At 39.0% G+C, this 16,869-nt stretch overlaps 1 protein-coding gene across 1 annotated transcript in view; it reads right to left on the minus strand.

Moving 5' to 3' along the window:
- The window catches only part of LOC145412959 (uncharacterized), a 77,949-nt gene that overhangs the window by 28,114 nt on the left and 32,966 nt on the right, over positions 1-16,869 (minus strand). The window contains exons 4-5 of the mRNA XM_080282781.1: positions 8,003-8,155; positions 6,748-6,919 (exon numbers count right to left, since the gene is read on the minus strand). Coding sequence (XP_080138907.1) covers positions 6,748-6,919; positions 8,003-8,155 — 325 coding nt within the window. The remainder of the gene's footprint in view (positions 1-6,747; positions 6,920-8,002; positions 8,156-16,869) is intronic.

The following is a 16,869-nucleotide window of genomic DNA, read 5'->3' on the forward strand; positions in this document are numbered from 1 at the left end:
ATGGGTTATACAAGCTCACCTAATAGCACTCCTCCACTTTGCTCAGTTCGGTGCCAGCACTCTAGTAATACCTCTATATCTATGGTCAGTACACACCACTTCATTTCATTTCTCCCTCAGTCCACCTACTAAGGTCAGTACACACCACTTCATCCCATGTCTTCCTAAGTCTATCTGTCAGAAGCCCAGTACTGTATCTCTATACTAAACTTTTACATTCCTTCACTCCCTTAATCCATCCTCTTCCATGAGATGCTGCTGTCACAGATATTTGATTTGTGCACTCTGAAGAAGAAGTGCAAGCTAAAATTAGGCTCAATTTACTCATCAACAACTAAATACCATTGTATCGCCTGGTGGACAATTTACTGAATATCATACCATATCCGAGTCATAACGACATACAGTATTTTCTTAACCATGTGGGCACACATATCTAGCACCTACATCATGCTATTCAAATAAAAGTTCCACTTTTCGATCTAAAGGTGGGTCGTAACTAGTTGGGGTGCGGGGGACAGGTGGGATGATCCAGAACCCTGATGTCAATAGGCTGGGGCATTTACTTTTTACCACTGCCAGACTGACTGTTAGCTTAAAAACTGAATGGCAACTGGGTACTGAGAAATTGTGTCCATAAGCTGTAACTAGCAGTGGCAAGCCACTTAAAATATTTTGCTGATGACTGGCAGATACAAATGCTGGCTACAGGCAAAGCAAACAGGTGAAGTTTTTTCTTGCTTTCTAGATCCTACCCCATTTGAGAAACAGTCTGCAACATTATGTCCTGCCACCTCTCCTCCTCCTCTCACCATGGACTCTGACAAACTGGTCTCATGAATCCAAAGTAACTGACAATGGTCATAAGTAATTGCCACCAGTTTTACTTGCTTCAAATTCAGACACTATAAATGGTAAATAAAAGAGGCAACATAACTTCAAAAGCAGATACTGTAGTATGATACATATTACTGAACAGTGCAGTACACATTTACACATCCACACTGCATACATCAACCAAAAGTATCTTCCCTTAAGCACTAGCAATTAACAACATAGAAAAAGATACCCTGTGTCTGTGTAGACACACACACACACACACACACACACACACAAATGCAGAAAAGCAGACTGTGAACCTGGCAGCATTCTGAAGGCACGGCTGGTTAGTCTGGATGTGAAAATACATTTGGATGGAGGTAAGCTGCTTTTGATCTTCTAACATTTGAGTCAAACTGGGGCTGTGAATAAGAGGAGAGCTTCTGCTTGTGGATATGAGTTTTTTTTATAATGGTTGCAGGCACAAACTGAACAAATGGGTTAAGCAAGAAAGAAATTTAAAGGGGCTTTGAAATGAAACAAAGCAGTTTACCAGTGATATGTGCACTGATGAACTGATAGAATACACTTGAGATATATGATGTACAAAATATCTACCTATCTCTGTAATATATATACAGTATATACATACACACACACACACACACACATATATATATATATATATATATATATATATATATATATATATATATCCATTCATCATCCAATCCTATGTTGCCCCATGAGAAGTGCAGAAGACCGGGGCTAGGCAAGTTGGTCCTGACATTTAAGATGAGAGTGACCAGCTTCACTCATCCCTGAGTGGCATTACGTGAGCAATAAACCCCAACCACCCCTTGGATATAAACCTGCAATGGCTCAATCCAATTGGGGTGCTGTAATTACCCACTAAACCACCAGGCCCCAAAATTCGGTTATATGGTTACCACCCAGCGTAGTAAATGTTTTCCTGGTGTACAGAAAATCATTAAGCCTGTCACTCATTGTAGAGTCACCCACAGGCAGAAGGAAGAGGAAAGAATGAAGGAAAGAAAGACAGAAGAGGGAGTGTAAAGTCACCCGTAGGCAGAAGGAAGAGAAAAGAGTAAAGGAAAGAACGACAGAAGAGGATGGAAGGAAAGAAAGATGGAGGAGATGAAAGAGCAGACACCCGAGAGCAGCACTACATCGAGTGAGTGGATGGTGAGCGCCCCCACCTACCACATATATATATATATATATATATATATATATATATATATATGTGTGTGTGTGTGTGTGTCTGTTTTTTTATGTATATACAGTACCCTCGCGTCCAGCACGGTAATATTGTCATGCATGGGTCACGTGTTGGACCAAAAACGTATTGGACTAACAACAAAGCTTATGGGGAAAAAGAATTATGTCAGCAACCCTCGGAAAAGTCACCCTAAATACAGTAATCCCGCATATTTCGCGGTAGTTACGTTCTTGTAACCCCCGCGAAAAGTCAATTCCGCGAATACTCTATTAACAATTGAATCTTACACTTGTGTCCACCATGCTGCCCATCACACAGTCCATGTCCATACTGATTGCGAGACAATTCGCCGTCAGACAATTCCCCGTCAAAACATGGACGATTCCCCTTCAGAACAATTCGCACCCTGGACGATTCCCCGCCATTCTATAAATATACTAATCAATACTTTTATCAATATACTTATTAATTAATCAATAGTTTAATAACTATATTTCAAGGGGATCCAGCAAAGTCTATATTCAGTAGCATAGGTTCTGGATATTATTTATTAGTTGCTCCTTTAGTCAATAATTAACTTGTTTCTTCCTTGCTGTAGTTGCCTTTGAATTATATTCTAGCATCACCCATAGCTATCTTCATTAATGAAGGCGAATTGTTTTGTGTTTGTTGTGACTGCGAATTGTCCCGAAACCTCCATACTCATCCCGAAATACCTTCTTACAAGATTGAAAGCACATACTCCATTATGAAGGAAAAACGTAAACACCGTACTGTAATACACAGTTATCTACACATTTATTAACAAAACAGTACAAAATAAAAAGATGCATCAACTGGTGATAGCACACACTCGCACGGTCGTTTCTTAGCTTGTCCAATAACACAATTTTCTCTGCTAAGGTCATAACTTTTCTTGATCGTTTTGTCACTTTGGAGTTCTTTCTAATTGTATTATTAGCCTTTGGTGAGGCTGGCTTACGTCCTGGGGCCATGTGGAAAGCAAGTGGGAGGCAAGAGGCTCATATCATAGTGCGGTTACAAGCACACCTAACACGTACGGCAGTCAGGCGTGGACTGAGGATTATGCGGGGCGGAGAGCAGTGTTGCCATACCCAAACAACGAAATTATGCTAGGGCAATGAAAAAATTATGCTAGATTGAGCAAATTTGTTCCAAGTATAAAATGAATTATGCTAACTTGAAGCTAAATGATAAAATTCTATACATATTCGTGCTACATATTAATTATGTATTGTTTACTATGAAAATATTAAAATGAACCTACATACAGTAAGAGGATAAATATCGGTTTTCTGCCCATACTGCTTTTTCCCACGAAACTTACGTTTTTCTGATGGATTTTGATGTGATTCATTCGATTTTGAGCATCATTTCCGTCGGAAATAACCAGATTTTGAGATATGACCCCCCCCATCCCCCTGCAATAATGGGGGATCTTTGGGGAATCGGCGGTTATAGAGAGGGGGGGAAACACAGAAAATGGTCATTTCCGACTGAAATGAAGCTGAAACTCGAATGAATCATACCAAAATCCATCGGAAAAACCTAGGTTTCATGGGTAAAATACAAAGCTCAAACTTATCCTAACCTAACCTAACCGAACCAAACCGAACCTAACCTAACCTAAAACCTAACCTAACCGAACCTAACCTAAAACCTAACCTAACCTAACCTAATCCAACCTAACCTAACCTAACCTAATCCAACCCAACCAAGCCCAAACTGAAAGTAACCAACTATTCAAACATCTTACCTTATCTCTCTCTCTCCCTCTCTCTCTCATTTGTAGCTTTTATAAAATTATTCCAAAAATATTCCATTCCATTCTAAATTATGCTAGAATGATGCTAAAACTTCTAATATTCTAAAAAATATTCCAGACTCGAAAATTTGATCAAAATTATGCTAAAAGAATAAAATTATGCTACATATGGTAACACTGGCAGAGGGGCCGTGGGAAAGGGACAGAGGGTGGCGTGAGTTTACCGCGCTACAATTGGAAGCTGCGGGAATTTCAAATTTTTTGTTTTCTCTATATTCAAGGATATTTTAGTTGAACTTATTAATGCTAAGAAAATCCGCGAGAGGGCAAAACCGTAGACAAAAAATCCGCAAAAAATGCGGGATTACTGTACCTACCATATACCTATACATATATTGGTACTATTGTAATTATAATAAATGGTACTGTGCTATGAATGATAACTAACCTTTTAGGATAGAATTGGTGGGCTTGCTGGAAATGGAAGGTGGTATCCAAGGCTGTAGGTAGTCCTATTGGGTCCCCGGAAGATGGCTGCTGGCGTCACTAGCGGGTAATGGCTGTTGCTCCTCCTCAACCTCCCTCATAAATCCTTCGAAATCACACTCAGAATCACTATCTACATCCACAGCCATGGAAGGTCCTGCTTCTGCCTGTCCTAGCACTGTAATCCTCGGCAAAGTGCATGCTTCCCACACTGTTGCCAGAGCCCCGTCTCGTGACTGTGGAAAGTGATCGCTGTCGCTGACTCGGTAGAGAATAAGGAGAAGCAACTTTGTTTATAAACTGGTACGCACGCCAAAGAGAAGGGTTTCAAAACGATTGATATTTATTCTAAAATGTATTAATATGTATTCATTGTCAGGCTAAATGTTCAATGCTGTAGTACGATACATTCTCTGTTGAGTCGCCTGGGTTTTGGTCACACTGTTTTGCCCATCGTATCCTCGGCAGGAATCCATCCAGATGAATTCCAAATGCCCGTGGTATCGTCGGCAATTTTACCACATTACTGTTCCGATTTACCATCATATCCTCAGCAAACATGGTATGAAGTGCCGTGTGATAGCCTTCGGCTGCCAGGATCTTGTCTTAGTTTTTTATTATGATCACGTTGGCTTCATTCATGTCGTAGGCCTTGGCAATGTCAACTTTCCTCTCCCCTTTCTTCTCCCTCTCGATGCTTTCTAGCTTGGTGGCCTGAGGGAGGTGCCGACGCTTCTTGGTGTTCTCTGAAGGCTTCCTAGGCATCGTGAGCAGAGTAAACTGCAGTAACAAGGGCAGAAAATGCAGCAAGAAAAAAGCACCTTCCAATGCAATTATGCGACTGAGTGGCGCTGTGGCAGGAGAAATTTAAACAAAACATCACGTGACACCAGAAGCGTTTTTAATTGGGCAGCATCACAATCACGTCACGATAGCGGGCGGGGAAGGCTACTTGATCAGAAGTTTTCATTGGCTATCATCATCATGGGAATGTCCAGTACGACTGTGTTGGACCGGGGGTGATCGTGTTAGAGTGAAATCTGCGGATTTCGCCCACTTCTCGGAGCTCTGTGCGTGTTATGCTAACACACTCGTGTTGCAGTAATTAAATCGTATTAAATAATACTAATTAATTGCTCTCCGTGCTGGACCCGAATCGTGCTGGACTAACAAGTGTTGGACACGAGGGTACTGTACTATGTATATTACAGAGATAGGTAGATATTTTGTACATCATACATCTCAAGTGTATTCTATCAGTTCATCAGGGACTAACACGTGTTGGACACGAGGGTACTGTACTATGTATATTACAGAGATAGGTAGATATTTTGTACATCATACATCTCAAGTGTATTCTATCAGTTCATCAGTGCACATATCACTGGTAAACCACTTTCTTTCATTTCAAAGCCTCTTTAAATTTCTTTTTTGCTTAACCCATTCATTCAGTTTGTGGCTGCAACCATTATAAAAAAAACTCATATCCTTACCTTAAATGTCAGCATCATCTAAACCTGTGTTGCCCCATGAGGAGCATAGAAGCTCAGGGCTAGGCAAGTTGGTCCTGACATTTAAGGTGAGAGTGTGTGTGTGTGTGTGTATAGAGAGAGAGAGGGAGAGAGAGATACCATATTCACTCTCTTCTTAAACGTCAGGACCAACTTACCTAGCCCCGGGATCTTACACAACTCATGGGGCAACAAAGGATTAGATGGTGTGTGTGTGTGTGTGTGTGTGTGTGTGTGTGTGTGTGTGTGTGTGTGTGTGTGTGTGTGTGTGTGTGTGTGTGTGTGTGTGTGTGTGTGTGTGTGTGTGTGTGTGTGTGTGTGTGTGTGTGTGTGTGTGTGTGTGTGTGTGTGTGTGTGTGTGTGTGTGTGTGTGTGTGTGTGTGTGTGTGTGTGTGTGTGTGTGTGTGTGTGTGTGTGTGTGTGTGTGTGTGTGTGTGTGTGTGTGTGTGTGTGTGTGTGTGTGTGTGTGTGTGTGTGTGTGTGTGTGTGTGTGTGTGTGTGTGTGTGTGTGTGTGTGTGTGTGTGTGTGTGTGTGTGTGTGTGTGTGTGTGTGTGTGTGTGTGTGTGTGTGTGTGTGTGTGTGTGTGTGTGTGTGTGTGTGTGTGTGTGTGTGTGTGTGTGTGTGTGTGTGTGTGTGTGTGTGTGTGTGTGTGTGTGTGTGTGTGTGTGTGTGTGTGTGTGTGTGTGTGTGTGTGTGTGTGTGTGTGTGTGTGTGTGTGTGTGTGTGTGTGTGTGTGTGTGTGTGTGTGTGTGTGTGTGTGTGTGTGTGTGTGTGTGTGTGTGTGTGTGTGTGTGTGTGTGTGTGTGTGTGTGTGTGTGTGTGTGTGTGTGTGTGTGAACATACAGGAGAGAGAGAGAGAGAGAGAGAGAGAGAGAGAGAGAGAGAGAGAATCGTTACTGACCTTGCCCTCCTTAACAGAGCCTTTGCCTCTGATTATAATCTTGGCCCCTGTGTCTTTTTCCATGGCTTTCAGTGTATTACCACGAGGACCAATCAAGAGTCCCACAAAATTTATATCAGGATGTTCCTCTTGAGGAATCATCACTTTGTCAGACACCTTAACCACTGGAGGCCTGAAAAACAAGAATCTGAGTTAACTTGTATTCAGTGCCCATGAAGACATCTGCCCCCAACTTCTCCCATTGCAACGGCACTGCAAAAAGCAAATGTGCGGGATCATTGTCTGGTAACACTCTTATTCTATGAAAATTCCTGACAAAAATATCAACAACCTAGCCTTATGAAATGAATGTTAAAATGATAATATAGCTCCTCCAACTTCTGTTCCAAGAGCTCTTTGCTCTGAACCATCTAACTTCATGTGGACATGGGAAATTGGGTTGGGATGATGATGATAATGATTTTAACTCCTTCATCCTAAGGATTCTCTCCTACACTGAATGAGATTATCTGGAGGTAGTTGTTATATAACACTAAGTACAGTAGCTAGGTCCTTGTGCTGAGGGGGTTCATATGATAACTGTCCAATTAGTGATGTAGTTAGACATTAGAAACTTCAACAGATATTCAGGGACTGAATAGGGAGGCTGCCAGAGATCAAGCAGCAAGGAAAGCTGCCATCAGGTGACCAAGGCCGATGCATAAACGCATGTTGAAGCCTTTAAAAATGATACTATAAAAACAATGTTGCACCTTAATCAGTTCATTAAGTCAGTGATGTGTACTGTAAGATTTCAGTACTTTTTCCTCATTTACCTAATACGTTTTGTGACACATTCATCAATTAACAAATTATGTACTGTACCATCCCTTTGGCAGTGGACATGTAAGGGCTAAAGATACAAAATGAACATCAAAGTACTTACATTAAGATAAAATTATGGTAGTTTACATATAATAACCAAACAGAAAGGCCCCACTTTTCTGCACTTTCAATCCATAGCTGTCAGATTTTCCTGCAGTTGTCAGTCAATAGCAATCAGGAAGGTAGGATATGATGATTACTGCAAGTGGCAACAGACAGGAATTTCCGAGCAAGCAATTCCATTACAAATTATGAAAATACACACATGCCTGTTGTAATGAAACACAAGGAATCACATTAAAGCATAACTACTCTAATTTGTAGCAATAAAAGAAAAAAAATAATAAAAAAATAATGAAAATACTATACATAACAATATGAAAATACATACTTGTAGTCTGCTGGAGGCTTATAGTCAGTGTTGATGGCCAACATGCGAGTGATGCAATTGTGGCGATCATCCTCCAACTTCTTGCGTGTGCGGTATTCTCGAGTGTTAAGTCGCTTGCCCTCATTATTATAGATGGGCTCAGGGGATGGTGACCTGCAAGGAAACCAAGCTTAATCTGTACAAGACCTTGTGGGTGCCAATTTTATATAAACCTCTAATTCACCATTATTTCTGCACTTATGGTAACAGGGAGGTATTGAGTAAAATATGACAATTCACTTGCCAATTTGTACCAACTGAACTTCACATAATATGCTTTCACTTATTTGGATATCGCTTCTGCTTCAAATAGGCCACTCTTATCAATAAGGATCAACTAATTTATCTAAACTACCTTGCAAAATGCTTAACCTTTGCCAGGGTAGTTTATTTTAAACTTAATTTCTGGCATTTTATTATGTTAAGAATTGTAAATCATCCTGATAAATACATACAATGAGGTAGTGAGTTTCAGTTATGGGTACTCTGGTGACTAAACAAGCTAGGGCTACCATTCATAAGTGCTTAAAGTTTAATCATGCTTACTGATCATCCCTCAGGCAAGACAAGTGAGTGTATATTGTAAGAGGAATTGACTTTAAAATCATTCTATAAACAGTGGCTTGAAATAAAAAAATGATTGAAGCCTCGCAGAGTATTTAATCCATGGGTCTCATGCAATCACATTGGAGGATTCTCATAAGTGCTGAATTAATCTTTATTACATGGTGCTACGTCACATGTATGTACTGTACAATGTTACCCTTACTTAAGGTATACAGTACTTCACTCAAACCATCGAAGTCAGGTGATCAATATAAAAATTAAAACTGACCTTGGAATTATCTAAAACATTATGCAAACCTTAACTAACTACAGTATACTATTAAAAATACATAAAATGTTGATAGGTTATGACAGCTGAACTTAAATGAAAATTGGCTGCTTCTGTTTCTGATGATGAGAATCCACTAATCTTGTACATGAAACCTTTCTTAAACATATCTATCTACTCTAGAATACTTATGAGTAAATGCTAAAGGAAAAGCCTTATAATAAAATCTATATGGATACTGTATTGCATTTTGTGAGGACACAAACCATCAACTAAGGTTACTATTGTCAATTACGTACTGAATATAACAGTCAGAGCATTTTTTTTTTTTCTCTCTCTCTCTCTCTCTCTCTGAAGGGGGAGGGAGGGAGGGGAAGCATTCTAAGGCAGCTATAATGCAAGAGTGAGGAACCATGAGAGCAAACATAGTGGAAAACACTTTGTAGTGGGCTCAAGGGTCTACCAGCAGCTGCCTATGCACCAACACCACCACCATTGGTCAGGTCAGTGACAGCAATATCAGTTCTCTGCTTGTCATTATTTTCACATTCATCCATTCCCTCCTTTCAGCATGTTTATCACTCATTATTCATAGTGGCATGTATGGGTAACAGCACCTTAGAATGTATCGTTACTTTTCAAGTACAATAGGCAGACAGAATGCACAATATTATAATACAGAAACCTATATACTACTACTACTAGTAGTAGTAGATAGTAGACTAATTGGTTAGCAGTAAATAATGAATGTAAAACCATGCTGCCTAAACACCTTTACTCTGATTGCCACACTCACTCAAACCAGGCCAAAGCTCTAAACAAAAAACCAGGGCATGAGAAGACCATTCACCTACATGATTACTGGCAATATACGTGGTTGAACCTATCTCTTCATACATTATTAACCCTACCCAATTCCCCCAAGAGGTGGGGGGGGGGGGAAGCATGGTGTAAATTTGCATTATTACTTTTCACAACAAAACTGCATTACAACACAAAATGTCTATAAAACCAATGAACAGTGAATTCAAGCTGTGTAGTTAAAGTAACTACCCAGCTGTTCACGACTTGCGAACCCTGAGTTCCTAAAAACTGATGATACCTGTACTGCATTTTCTATAATCCCTGCAGTCTATTTAGCCTTTGGATGCTACACTGCTATCATACATGTATCCTGCATAATGTATCCTTTATAAACATAATACTATACATGTAAAATCTATTGATTAAAGAGAAAACCACATATTCTCTTATGTTCTGTACCAACAGCACCTAGGGCAAGTTTATTATACTGGTAAAAAAATAACAGTAAGCAAACATTACGGGTATGCTTTGTTATCAAATGTGCATCCTTCACATTGATCATACCAGTGGGAATTAATGTCAAATAATTATATACTTAAGCACTGTCTACTAAGAAGTTTTGCTTAAAGAGAAAGTGACTATAGTACAGTATACTGCTTTTAAATACAATTACTGAAATAAATTTACTTTGCACTCCTTATCTGAAGAAAATGTGATTTCAACTATCCAACCTTCAAAAATTTCTGGATAAATATATTAAAACAAAACTAACCTTAAATTCCCACAAGACAGTAATACACATAACTAAGTCTGATTCTAATATTTTGGCATTCCAAACATGCCTCAGGAAACATGTCTAAAGATTTTAATAGAATCCATAATTAAAAGAGGCACCTTGGTTGATATAAGCTTGTTATTCCAATCTTCATTACTTTGCAAATCTTTTTAGTTCCAAATCTGTTACGAGAAAAGTTTCTTTTAAATTTTACTGTTTACAACACTGATCTATGAAAAGGCATTCCTCGGAATTCTAAACAAATATATGATCTGACCAAAGACGTAACCATTACTAGTAAAATTCTGTCATGTGGAAAAAATACCACATAAATAACTATCTCCCAGAAGATCAACAAAACATAACTAATGAAAAATGTCTTGTAAGTATGATGTGATTAAAAAAGGGCTATTGTATTAAGAGCTCATCCTCAGAAGAATGTTTTATCACAGAAGTCTCCACATAAACACTGCCTGCTATGGCATTATAGCAATGCAAGTGTTTTAGGAACTCCAACCACATGTATAGAATCTGACCTGCTTTCAAAATACTTATACAACATACCAACATTATTAACTAATAAAATATAGTACTGTATTCTAAAAAGCACAATAATCATGAGCCAAGTATTACTGCAAGTGCCCTTAATGCTGTACAGTAATTCCTCACTTACGACTGTGTGTGTGTGTGTGTGTGTGTGTGTGTGTGTGTGTGTGTGTGTGTGTGTGTGTGTGTGTGTGTGTGTTCTTACCTATTTGTATTCTTTACAGGAATGAGTCAAGCACATAATGTCCTGTGTATCAAACCATTTTAATCATACATATCTTTAATTTATGAATAGTTTTGGAACACGCTATTTCATTCAGCAGCGCAATCTACTGATCAATTGCCCTAGTCGAGAAACTGAACTTCCTTACATTTTTATCACTTTTTTTTTTTTCAGTGCCCTCTTGCTGTTGCTTCCCCATAGACAATGTGTGTGTGTGTGTGTGTGTGTGTGTGTGTGTGTGTGTGTGTGTGTGTGTGTGTCTAACTTACAAAATTACACTAAAAACCATCAATGCATCATTATGTTCAATTTCACAGTAAGGTGCAACTGTATGTGCAGCCTGGAATATAGCCCTTAAGTGAACAATGCTAAGCCATGCATGCATACACTGCCCCTTCATAACATAATAAGTCTGCATGTGTGCATGTAAGTTTTTCATGGTAATACATACTAATGCTTCAAATAAATGCCAATGTCAATATGTTGTACCATAACAAATGATCACCACAATTTCTGACCACTCAGTACAATACCTGAGGGAAAAAAAAAAAAAAGTTACATGTAAAAAATGTCACAAATTAACACAATGAATTTGTGTGAAAACTGTGAATGAAACATGTGCAAAGTGAGGGATTATTGTATACTGTTCCTGTAAGACCTGCAAAGTACACTGTAAACAAGGAGTACAGTGTCAGTTAGGGTGGGATGGGGGGTCTACTAAAATACGGATAGTATACAACAGGAGGAACGGTTTTGCCTTGAGTGCAAGAACTCTAATCTCCCATTTTTTGTTTTTTAACTTATATGGACCACGGTGCGAATGAGGTATTGTTTTGCTCTGTGTGTGTGTGTGTGTGTGTGTGTGTGTGTGTGTGTGTGTGTGTGTGTGTGTGTGTGTGTGTCAGAGCTGGGCACCGCAAACAAAAATTCATTCCCACAAATGCAAATCCACAAACTCAAACCAAACCATTACCTTCTGCAACCGCAAATCCAGAAATTTCTTGAAATTTGCAGTTCTGCAAATGCAAACTCAATCCATTTGTATCTTTTTCAGTACCACAGCATCAGTTTCATTTTATTCTGGATATCATTAAATGATTTTATTAAGTTTAGGATGATATTTTTCGTAATCAAGAGGCTAAAAATCATCTCTAGCTACTCATCCACTACACTTATATCTTATTTACTCGCTTCAAACAACAGATGACTTTATGAAGTTTGGAAATTGTCTGTACTGTAGAGCTAAATGCAATATATAAATTATATTTATAGTAAAACTAAAATTTACATAGTAACCCTTCCCCCCCAAATTACACAGGGTAACATTCCAAACCCCCCTCACTAATTCTCGAAAATCACAAATTCTTGATGCCTTCCTAGAAATGAAATTTACCAGTAATTGCGTAGCCTATGAACCACTGACACTGTAATGCATTACTTGTAAATAAACATTTCTTGTAAATCTGTTTGTCTGTTGTTTTTAGCTGTTCAGTTGTGCCAACTCATGTTTGATTCATCTGCGTACTGGCCGAAGGGACTGTCCTAAATGTTTAACTAAACCTAACCTAACCTAGTTTCAATGTACCTAATAATTTAACCAAACCTAACCTAATATACAGTTGGGAAATTGGGAAATGAAATCCATTACGAGGTTCTGTACTATTTTCAATATTATTAAACTAGAATAACTCTACACTGAGTGCCAAGCCAAACAGCTTCCTGTACACCAGGAAACCATTTACTACACTGGGTGGTAACGATATAACCAAATTTTGGTGCCTGGTGGTTTAGTGGGTAATTACGATGCTCCAATCGGATTGAGCCGAAGTTTATATCCATAGGATGCTTGGGGTTTATTGCTTACATATTGCCACCCAGGGATGAGTGAGGCTGGTCACTCTTATCTTAAATGCCAGGACCAACTTGCCTAGCCCCAGGCTCCTACACTTCTCATGGGATAACGTAGGATTGGATGATGGATGGATGGATGGATGGATTAATATTTGACTGTTTTTACTACAAAACAAGGGTGAATCATTTGCTACTGTAGTTAAATAAATTAAATTATTACACTTCACAAATCACACACACCAGTCCACCTCTATTCCTTGGCTCTAACCTCGGTCCCCACTCTCACTAATAGACGTCCAACAACTGAGAAAACCACATATTGAGCAGGTACATGTTGCCCATCATAAAAACAAATCGCTGAAAGTTCTCAGAGGTCAAGCTAGTTTGTTGGCAGATTTGTCCGCAAATGCGAAACTGCAAATCTGAGTAAAATTTGTCACAAACAAAATCACGCTTCCATTTTTGCGGAATTTGCAGTTTGCGGAAGTGATTGTTGAAGTGTCCAGTTTTGGTGTGTGTGTGTGTGTGTGTGTGAGAGAACAATATACAAATAACTCTTTTATCCAATCATAACGAAACTCAAAGGATGCACTGCAGGTCAATCAAGGGAAAAATGCACAATTTTAAAATGTTAGACATAACGGTTCCCTGGCAAGGTCATCCTCAAAGGTTTAATCTGTGTTAGACCAAACTGAGTTCAACAGTTGAACAGAGGGATTAAATTCTTAGAACCATCAGTCAAATGTCAAGGCCAGAGGGCTAGATCAAAGTTCAACTTGTGTGTCTGTGTTGTGAACAAAGCAAAACAGTTTTGCTTTGATCTGAAACAAACTTGGTGGATGGGATACAGATCAGCCAATGGGCTATCCCATTGTTTTTGGCATAACAGGTAAAGGTCAAGGTCACATACCAAAGATGACTTCGGGTTTTTATCCAATTAAGACCAAACTTTGTGGCAGTGCTGAGGGTGAAGACCATGCAATTCAATTTTCAAGAGGGGCAGTAGGTCATCAAAGTTCAATTCATGGATCTGTATGTGGACACTATAAAGGTGCTTTGATCTAACTGGGACCCAACTTGGTGGAAGGGTTGATGGTCAGTCAAGGGGTTAACCTACTGCTTTTGGGGATGGACCCAAGCTCAAAGTCACATGGTAAGGTCACTTGTAGATCTGCCAATTTAGAATGAACTTGGTGGAATTGTTTTAGATTGTGTAAGATGAAGTGGTTACATTTTGAATACCATCAGTAAATGGTCATAATCACTGGGCAAGGTCAATGCAGGTATTTATGTATGGGAAAATATAAAAATCTTTCTAAAACCAGGAGTGCACAAAAGCCAAGTAAGTAAAAGCAAACTGTTGATAAAAATGTGGTTCTTGTATTATAAGGAGTAGGAAGTCACTCGGTAATAATCTACAATTGTCTACTTTTCTCATGTTCTGAGTATGAAGAGTAAAAAATGTCACTTAAAAAACAATGAAACCCCTGATGCTATTATTCAGACTGTTACACTATGATAATACAGAAATGAACACTAGAACAACATGACAGGACAGACATACTACAATACACTTACAACTCGTACTGCCAAGCCTTTGAAGTCCCTTAACCTTGTATTACACTTTGGAACACTAACGGAAACCTAAATTTCAACAGCAAATGGCCCAAATCATTCATTCATATTCTGGATGGGTGTAACACAAATGGTCTAAAGTAATGCTGGAATGATGGGGTGTCACTGTATATAGCTACATGTCAAGATGTCAGAGAAGTAATCCACTCTCTGAAAGGGAATTTGATCCCAGGTTGGAGCAGAAAACTGTTTTAACCACTTGAATCTCATTACAACTAACTTTACCGATATTCTATATGACACACTGATTTCATTAAAAAACTATTCTGATATTCCATGCAATGCACTGGCTCCATAAAAACCTCTCATTAATACCATCATACCTGATCTGAATGAGAAAGTCCTTGCAAGTATCTGATATGATGGTAGGCACCAAAGCAGCGACATAAGAAAATGAACCAGTATGATATGTAGGAATGAGGCTACTGAGTCTTGGCCAACAGACATCAAGCCTATGCCCTGAGCTGGAACACCATTTACAAAAATAAAAATAAATAAACAATGAAATGCAGCAACATTCATGTCTAAAATATAGTACTGTACTTCCATTTCCTCCCCCTGGGACTGATTAACCAGCCCAAATGATGTACAGTACATGACTGGAAAATACTGAAACTCTGATTTCATTATAAATTTAGCAGCTGAAACTGAGAAAGACTATGGACATGATTGTAAAGAAGTTAATTATTTTTTAAGTTTTCAGATTTCACAAAATAATTATGATTTTAAGGAGGCTAATCATTTTTTTAAGTATTCACAGTTAATAAAATAATTGTAGTACACATGCTTTACTGCAGTTATCTGCTCTATCAATTGGTATAATATTAGTAGCTGCAATCCATGAAGAGTACAGTATATGTCAAAGAAGTGTATCTCAAAGAGGCACCATTATTAAGAGTGACTGGCATCAATTATAGGTATTGAAGCAAATGAAAGAAAAATGGGATGAGTTTCCCACCATTTACTGTCCTGCTCCTATATTTCTGGAAACACACACACACACACACACACACACACACACACACACACACACAGGATCTCTAACTGGATACTAAAAGGAATGCAGAGAACAACTGGCAGATAAGATTCACAGTTTAAATGTGTGTTCTCTGGAAGAAGGAAAAGTGCCTTGGGCATGGAAGAGGGCCAATGTGGTACCAATCTCAAAAGGAGGGAAAAAGGAAGAACCCTTGAATTATAGACCAGTGTCACTGACCAGCATTGTTGCAAAATTGTGTGAGAGAATCTTGAAAGATAGGTTGATAAAATATCTGGAGAAGATACTCATTTTGGCAGAAACTCGGTCTGGATTAAGAAATGGAACATCGTTTGTCTCTAATTTGTTGAGCTTCTACTCAAGGGCGACTGACATCCTACAGGAAAGAGAGAGTTGGGCAGATCGTGTGTACCTAGATCTGAAGAAGGCCTTTAACAAGGTACCCCATAAGCAACTAGTGTGAAAAAGGGCACACAGGAGGACGGAAGGGGAACCTCTTGGAGCGGACGAGGGACTTCATGTGTGATTGACAGATGAGAACAGAATAAAGGACAGGATGTCAGGGAGGAGGGAAGTAACAAGTTGAGTTCCGAAGAGCCCGGTGCTGGCCCCCATGTGTTCCTGATTTAAGTAAACAACATCGTGGATGAAATGAACAGTTATGCAAGTCCGTTTGCAGATGATGCAATGATCATGAGGAGAGTAGAAGTTGAAGTGGGTTGTAAAATGCTGCAGGAAGATCTGGACAGGACTGACAATTGGAGCCAGGTGTGGGAAATGAAATTCAGTGCAAAAAATGGAATTACAGGTATACCCCGGTTTAACGATGCAACTGGTTGGTTAAACCCCATTGTTGGGCAGTGTATCATATACTGGGGTAGATTTAACATGTAATGGGATGCATTTTTCAGCCTTGGGTTTCCCCCCCAACCAAGACTAAAAGTCACCCAAATGACTCCAAAAACAAGTTTAAAGTCAATTTAAATGGACCAACAGCTGTAAAAGAAACTAATCTAAGCCTAACACCTGTAAATAAATCACTAAAACCAACAAATAAAATCTGAAAATCGTCAAATATACGCTTGGAAAAAATCAAGCTTAGTAAACTGTACCCCAAAATGACTATGTTCACCCCACCTATGGCTAAAACACATTAATCTAA

This window comes from Coenobita brevimanus, chromosome 94 (genome assembly GCF_032717465.1).
Source record: "Coenobita brevimanus isolate Jiangsu-jjx chromosome 94, ASM3271746v2, whole genome shotgun sequence".
Taxonomy (NCBI): Eukaryota; Metazoa; Arthropoda; class Malacostraca; order Decapoda; family Coenobitidae; genus Coenobita; species Coenobita brevimanus.